The following is an 8,749-nucleotide window of genomic DNA, read 5'->3' on the forward strand; positions in this document are numbered from 1 at the left end:
GTTTTGAATAAGTTTGTTTAATTGTGTGTGTTTTTGGATTAATAAATTATTGATAAGCCTTTGAAATAATAGAGATAAAAAAATTTTATAACCTTTTGGTGAGCTGTAAGCAGTGAACAATGGGGTTCCTGTTGACTAAAATAATGGATGACACATTCTGTTTTTTGGATGGAGTTATTCACTATCAATACAAGGTTTATGTTTCTGGGTTTAAAGTGATGTTAGGTAGATACCAAAATGTTAGGCATTTTGAATAAACAGAGATAAAAATGTTTTGTAACCTTTTGGTGACCTGTAAGTAATGAACAATGCGGTTCCTGTTGACTGAAACAATTAATGACATGTTCTGTCCAGAGATGGAGTATTCACTATCAGTACAAGGTTTTATGTTTCTAGGTTTAAAATGATGTAGGTAGATACGTAATGTTAGGCATTTTGAATAACCAGTGATAAAAAGTAAACATAACCTTTTTGACCTATGAGTAATGAACAACATTGTTCCTGTTGACTGAAGCAATTAATGACATGTTCTGTTTTTGATGGAGCTATTCACTGTCAGTAGAAGGTTTATGTTTCTGGGTATATAGTGATAGAGGTTAGGTAGATAATGTAATGTTAGGCACTTTTTACAACTTTCATCTGAATAAAAAACTTTGAGAACCGTGTAATAAGTCAGGTGAACATGTGATATCGTCAAGCATCGAAAACATGTTATTGGCAACGATATTTCCCTTGTCCAAGTCAATATTCTAGGACGAACTTTATGCTTTTGCCTTGTACAGGTCAAAAATTGATTTATAAGCCTTAAAATTGTTGTCTTCTCTATCTTTAGGTTTTCATAATACATTGCATCTCCACTCTGTGTATTTATTGCTGTGTAGACTATCATTTTAAAGTAGTTTCTTTATTGAGTAAATGTTGTTGTAATAGCTAGCAGAGACATTTGAAATTGTCCTATTTTCTCTAACAGTAAGTTAATATTTAAAAAATTAGTGCTTTACCTTATCAGTGAGTTGTCAATATTGAGATTTCACCCTTACACATTCGTGCGCATTGTGCAGAGTGTCACTTTTTTCACTTCAAGTATAAAGTCTGTTAATTGCTTAGTTGAGTTTTATTAAATTATGTGCATAAGTATATATGATGATTAGATAAGTTCTGCTTAATGATGCCTTGAACTGACAATGAATATTATCATGAACCTCAGCTTCCATCTGTAAGTGAAAATGAACTGCTAATGTGGGTGTCTTTAGTTGCCATATTATATAACTGACGTTGGAATTCTTTTATCTGTTCATTTCCTCTGCATGTCCACATCTAAATAACTATTACTTTTAATCTCTTTATAAAGTGATTATTCATTATTGATTATTGATCAACCCTTATTTCACAGTTGTATTTTAAGATCATTAAAATGGATTCATTATGTGAATAGTAAGGTGTTGGTGTTAAGAGATTAAAAGTTAGAATTTCATCTAGAGTTCTAGGCAAAAACTTCTCATCCAAAGGTTTAGAGTGAATGCATTCTTCTCAATCTTAAGTTTCATAGTTAGCATGTAAGAGTCATTTTCATATAGGTTTGCAATCAATGCAAACCTTCTCATCTTTTTTGCAGTGCTTATGTATATGTCCTTTAGCTTTGTCATCAATATTTTTCATTAGCCTCGCATACTCTTAGATGGAATAGTATGTGATTTTTTTTAATACAAGTGTACTTCACATGCCATGCAGACAAAGCATATGTGTTCAGCATAAACGAATCTTTATCCAGCCTAATATTTGACTTGACAAAAGGATGAATTTCCCAAGAAAAACTACTTGAATTTGAATTTTGGTCAATTAGTGGGAACACATGAATTTGTTAGACAAAAATTCATGATTTCAAGTATTGATTTCATTTCAATTTCAAAGTCAATTAGGACGGAAGAAGAGTTAGCAGTACTGATTCAAAATTTACCTGATCGCTATATAAGACGTATAGCTCCTCTTACTTCATCACCTATATCTAGTTTGAATTCCAATTCCGGTTCTTACTGCAATTCCAGTTTGAATAGTCCACCAATTAACAATGGTAAGACTTTCTCTTTTGAAAGATCTCAATGAAGACACCGATAGGTGGTCCATCCGTCTAAAGGTTTTTAGGAGGTGGGGTGTTTATCAGAAAACTTCTCCTAATGAGCTGTTCTGCATTACAATGATTTTAGTTGATGAAGTGGTGAGTGACATAGTATCCCATTTATTTAATAATCAATTCTGCCTATACAAATTTCAGAAGGTCGAACAGTATATTCTTTCTTGTATGAATTTCTTTTATTTACTTAGTGTTATACACTACTCAAATATTAACTCCATTCATTCATTTTACAAGGTGGTAAGATCCAAGCAAGTATTGTGGCAAAGAATTTACTACCTCATTTCAGAGATTCTCCAGTGGAAGGGAGGATATACTTTGCTAATTTTGTTGTGTCACATAATGTTAATCAATACAGGGCTACAAATAGCCCTTTCAAGATAACATTCGCCCAACAAACTTACATGAGAGAAGAGAATTGCAATATACCTCATGTGGCGTGCTTCTTTTTCCCTATTCCTGAAATCCCAAAGTGTACCAAAACCAATCACATAGATTATTTATTTGGTATGTTATGCATGATTCCATGTCTTAGATTCTAGCTTCCAACTTGACCATGTCATTTTATATATATCTATATCTATATTTATTTATATTTCATATTTATATTTTATATTATCTTTATATTCATAATCAATATATTCATAATCAACAGTTTTGTATTTCTTTTTTTTTTTTTTGGTTATCAGATGTTGTTGCTTTTGTCCACTCTATTGGTTCTCTTGAAGAATATAGGAAGGACAATGAGACCAAGCACAAGCTGCGCATGGTCTTGATTGATCAAGAGTAATTGACTTATTTCCAGAATTGTGTCAAATATTATATAAAATTTAGAGTAAAATGTATTGACTACCCCTCTATTTTACTTAAATTACAAAAATCTCCCTTTATTTTGAAAATATATATAAACTTCCCTTCAAATTAAAATGTATGTTACACATACCTCTCTTATATTTTTAAGATTCAATTTCCATCCATCCAACTGTTAGTTTACTGTTAAATTTGACTTTTAAATTTTTATTTTGACCAAAATATCCCTCTTTAACATAAATGTTATTTAAATATTTATATCTTTAAAAAAATAATTTTTGATACAATAAAAAATAATTATAATGCATGTATTTTCAAAATTTTTAATATGTTATAAAATTTTTAATTTCAATTATATTATAGAATTATATAATTTTATTTCCTCATGAAATATTGAAAATTAAGATTTTTTAAATGGCTAGAAAATATTTTGAATGCATATTTTTTCATCACATAATATAAATTATGCCATTTTGAAAACTTATATAAATCATTTAAATTTATGTTTGCATTAACTAAATTACTTAATTTTTAGCCTAATACAATAAAAACATTAAACAAGCAACAATTTTCAAAAATAAAATAAATAAAATAAAGGTAAAAGAAAAAATCTTAAATTCTTCAATATAGTTTTAACCAAAATTTTGAGATTTAGTATTATGAAGGGTAATTTAGCAAATAAAAAGTATTTCAATATAAATTTGAATTTAAAAAACATCTTTTTGAAATATTCTTAACAGAGTTAACAATTTTTAACTATATGTTTTCAAAATAGAAGGGAGGTCTGTGTAATCAAGACAAAATACAAAGGAGGTTATAGTATTTTACTCAAATTATTAATATTATTCGACTTCTTTATTAATTGTTGACAGTGATACTGACGTGGAATGTATTCTATTTGATGAGTGTTCAACAAATACTGACACTGCTTATTTGAAGAATATGGAGACACCTGTTTTAGTGGTTATTAATCTTGATAGAATTGGTTTCTTTGAAGATGGTATGTAGATCAATGATCAAATAAAATGGCTCACTGTTATTTCATATCAAATTTATAATATGAAGGCATTTGTAGTATAAGTACATGAATTTGTATTGATATTTATGATGAATTAAATAATGTTTTAGGACGACCTCAAATTTGTAGCTCATTCTACAAGGGTTTTCTTTAACCCTATGCTGCCAGTGGTTAAGGAGCTCATAAAAAGGTATGAAACTTTCACTGAATATAGTTTTACTATTTGACTTCACATGGAGATATATTGGTTAACGTTTAATCATTTTGGTTTATATAGTGCAAAGGACAAGTTATCCCCCAGCATCTCGATGCTGTCTCAACAAATTCCTTCTCAATCTTCCCAACCTTTGGTTGCATGTATGGTCCAGAATAACAAGAGGATGGACATAGTACAGATTGAGCTTAATGCAGGGGTTGGTAATGTATCCTGATATGCAAACATGTGAAGGGTTAAAGTTTGAACACGTAACCCATGCAATTTTTTTTTCAGGATGAACCTTTTATTGTCAATTGCAGAGTTCTAAAGCTTGAAACACATTATGGATGGACATACGATGGCTGCACAAAGTGTCGTACAAAACCAAAGGAAGAGAATGGATCTGCATACTGTTCAAACTGCAAGAAGAAGCCGATAGCAGTTGAGCTAAAGCAAGCAATTAAAATGAAATTATTACAAATTATTGACCATCACTTCATCAGTTAAATATACTAATATGGCTAGGGAATATGCTCAGGTTGAAAGTCCATTATGTTGTTGGAGAGGATACTGGGAAAACATCTGTGATATTCTGGGATAAGCTTGCTGTCCAACTTTTTCAGAAGAATGCATTTGAGATGAAAGTTATACTTAAGCAGGTTTGCTGTAGGCAAAATTTTCATGGTTTGTCATATATCTGAATTTTTATGCACAATAATAGTATATGGGCTTTTCCTTATGTTATGTCAACCTAATTATTTAAATTGCTTCTCAGGAGGATCGTGAGTATGATTTCCCTTATGACCTTGATGAGGTAGTTAGAAGGAAGATGATTCTCAAGCTGAAATTGAATGATTATAATAAGAGGCACCCCCACTCAAGCATAAGCGTTGTCCAATACACTATTTGTGAGGATCTTTTGCCACAGTTCACCCAAGCTGAGACTGATATACGACAAATTGATAAGCCTGATTGATGTTAACCTTTACGTAAAAGATATTTTCACTGCCCAGTGTAATGAATCAATTTGTTATGAATCATGCAGAATGAAGATCTTCCTGAACAAGTCCCACAGGTTTAAAAAAGTTAAAATAATATTTTTTTTCCAAACAATAGTATTATTAATATCGTGTATTTATTAGTAGTTTTAGTAGTTTTTTTTTTAATTATTGGATGTCATGTTTATGCAGTCTAACATAGAGGATATTGATGAGAGTAGTCCAGCATTTGATAGTAGTACAAATACAGAGAGCTTAACGAACCATGCAAATGCACAAAAAAATCAAGATAATGTGACATTAGCAGATATATCTAAGGAAGTATCTGCTTCATCAAACAAAGGAAAAAGGAAGACTGCTCAAAAGAGGACCCCAACTGCCAATGATCGTTCTGTCAACACCAATGATCCCTCTTCTTCTGACACTGATCAGAGGATTGTGAAAGTAAAGCAAGAGAAGAAGTAGACTGTTTGCTGATATGGGCTCTACTTATATGTGTTAGTTTAGCTAATGTGTGATGTCCCAAGTATTTGTACTATGCATGTTTCTCAGTTTTTGTTTTAAAGTTATGTTTAAGTAGGCCAGTGTTAATTAATATTGGTCCCAATTCAGTGTACCAGAAGTGAGAACTTCTTTGTCATTGTATGGTGCTATTTATGATCAATGTTATTTAATCTTTCTCTAATTCCTTTTTGTAGTGTGCTATCTATGATCAAGACATTGTCCACCTATTTTTAAATACAAAATCCATATGTGATTCTCTTGAAATAAAGAAATTAGCTTATCAGAAACAAAGTCCACAATCATTCTTTTTACAATTGCCCCTTTTTCTCAATTTATTTAAAATCACTTTAGAAAATGCAAATTCTACTCAGATAGCTCAGTGCATTGAAGGACAATCATTGTGCAATTAATTCACACTTTAACTTGATTAGGCCACTAGCTAATCACATCACAACTCATAGGTCCGTTTATGGCCATGCTCCGTCACACAAAAGCAGCAAGTTAAAAGTAGCCAGAAACCCAACCTACATATATCAAAGATGCAAACAGAATAGTCAGGAGTCTAATAATGTGAAGAAGGCCAATCCACATAAAAGGTTAGATTTGATTAGTTTAGAATATTTGGATCTCACCAACCCAAGGCGATCAAGATGAAGGAGCTCATACACACTTAGGACGAACCTCATAGCCACATTCAAGACACCGGTAGCCACAGCTAAACATTACTATCATTATAATATGAAGTCATAATCATAAACTTTTCTAGTCAGTATATTAACAAAATATGATATCCAAAAAGTTTTCGATGGACCCACTATACACTTATCTATTCTTGGTTTAAAAAAAAAAAAGCTTATGTACTGGGTTAGTAGTATTCTTTACCAAAGTATCTTAGATGGGGTGATATATAAATCCTTGATTTTTATTATTGCACTTTAATATAGCATAATCCCTTAAATGAGAAGGACTGCAGTGGGTGGGCAAAAATTCATAGCATCAAATATTCTATGAACAGTCGCCATCAAATATAACATATTGGTTAACTATATATGCCTGCAAAAGATACTCATATGAGTTGTGAGTAGAGAAAGATGTCCTTTTATGAACCTACACCGTAAGGAGACAAAAGAATCAAAGGTGCATCACATTACTTTTTTAAGTGATGTCAGTTAAAGTGGATAATAAATGGTGGCCAAGAAAGCCTAAAAGTGTTTGTGTTTCAACATATTTGTGAGGCTTCAATGGAAGGTTTTGACTAAAAATGAATGAATATAACTTGTCCAACTATGAGGACTACAAAAGGCAGGAAAAGTACATATAGAGTTTTTTTTTCTAAGTCTATTAACTCTTCCTACCACGTCTATACTTTTCCTATATTTTTGTCATTTCTAAAACATGTAGTCCTAGTTTATGAACTTAGACCGTAAGGAGACAGAAGAACTAAAGGTGCATCACATTACTTTTTTAAGTAATGTCAGTTAAAGTCGAAAATAAATGGAGGCCAAAAAAGCCCAAAAGTGTTTGTGTTTGATCATATTTGCGCGGTGTCAGTGGAAGGTTTTGATTCAAATGGAATGAATGTAACCAGTCCAGCAATAAGGATCACGAAAGGTTGGAAAAATACATAGTGTTTTTTCATTCCTTCTAACTCTCCTACCATGAAATTTAACCATTTTTTCATTCTTTCATATGCAGCAGGAACAGAGAGTCATTTCTCAACCGAGTTATATTTTTTGAATCCAGTGGGAAAAACTATGGATGAAGACCATACACAACCCTCAGTAGTCAGGACTCTTGAGAATGCAGTTTCCGTTCATGGACAACACAAAAGACACTCTGCTCTGAAAGACATCATAAATGTCTCATCAAACTTGTGTGATAGATTTTCCAGCACTCCCTCCATGGGTATGTATATTGAGTTTTTGATGTTGAAATAAACTTGTCAGATGGAATCAACAAGTTCAAGTGTTACATAAGGACGTATTTGTTTTCTATTCATTTTTTACCATTGTATTTAGATGAATGTGATATGTAATAAGGGAAACTAGTACTAATTCCTTCTACAAGTGAAACCAGAAAAGTCTTCAAGCACGCAAAGATGCAAGAATATTAATAATTATGGTGATGAAAATGTGTTTGAGTGTAAAAGTGCGAGGTACAAAGCCTTTGAGAATTATATGAGTAGAGTCCCAGTGATAGATTCAAAACCATTTCTGTTGTGAAGCAGAAACCTCCAAGTTTGGTTCTACATATCATGTTCATCCATTTACATAGAATTCAATGATGACTGCTCTTTCAACTAACTTAATCTTTTATTGATGCCAACATCATGTGTAGGCTCTACGAGAAGGAAGAAAGATGATATCAAACAAATGAAGTCTATAAATTCAAATGGTGACACATTAACTAATAATTGTCAATCTTCATCTGAAGCAGGGTTCTATATTAGGACCAAAAAACATACAAATAACCCTGTTTCAATTCCACATGAAGACGTTGATTATAGGGATGTATCTTTCTCATTCAACGAGCATGAGTCCGCGTCTGATGGTATAGAAGATAATGAAGATATTGATATATGTGGTGAGTCTTTTAGTTAATATTAAATGTTAAATTCTTTGTTCTATTTTATTAGTCGGAAAAAATGATTTAGTGTGTACCTTGTGCAACACATTTGGAAGTGGCCTTTCATACAGAATCATTCCTGCATGGAGATATTATAAATCAACAGAATAGCCTAACTCAAGGAATGGAATCACATGTCGATTTGCTAACTTGTCAAGGTCCGTTTTCCTAGATTGTCATGGTTAAACTTATATAGACTTCTTAACGCTCACAATAATAATTTTTCCAAAGCCAAATATTATTCTTTTGTAATAGATTACATTGATGAAGGTGATCCAATATGCAAATGTCATCATTGTGAGGCTATGCCTTGGTTTAATGAAAGGGTGAAAAAGGACACCAACAAGAATAGTAATACATTCTCTATGTGTTGTCTAAAAGGAAAGGTCCAACTACCACCAATGCAGGCACCACCTCTAATACTGCATAGATCGTTCTTCAATAAAAGCTCATCAGATTCAAAGAAC

General features: G+C 31.8%; 1 protein-coding gene across 1 annotated transcript; it reads left to right on the forward strand.

Annotated features, from left to right (window-relative positions):
- Positions 1 to 2,068: 2,068 nt before the first annotated feature.
- Positions 2,069 to 5,131, forward strand: LOC114711041 (uncharacterized). Its single transcript, XM_028895395.1, has 6 exons — positions 2,069 to 2,215; positions 4,070 to 4,149; positions 4,237 to 4,372; positions 4,450 to 4,607; positions 4,694 to 4,814; positions 4,931 to 5,131. The coding sequence occupies exons 1-6, from the start codon at positions 2,069 to 2,071 to the stop codon at positions 5,129 to 5,131; spliced, it is 843 nt and encodes a 280-aa protein (XP_028751228.1).
- Positions 5,132 to 8,749: the final 3,618 nt, after the last annotated feature.

This window comes from Neltuma alba, unplaced genomic scaffold, assembly GCF_004799145.2.
Source record: "Neltuma alba isolate B1F8T4 unplaced genomic scaffold, ASM479914v2 tig00011276_pilon, whole genome shotgun sequence".
NCBI lineage: Eukaryota > Viridiplantae > Streptophyta > Magnoliopsida > Fabales > Fabaceae > Neltuma > Neltuma alba.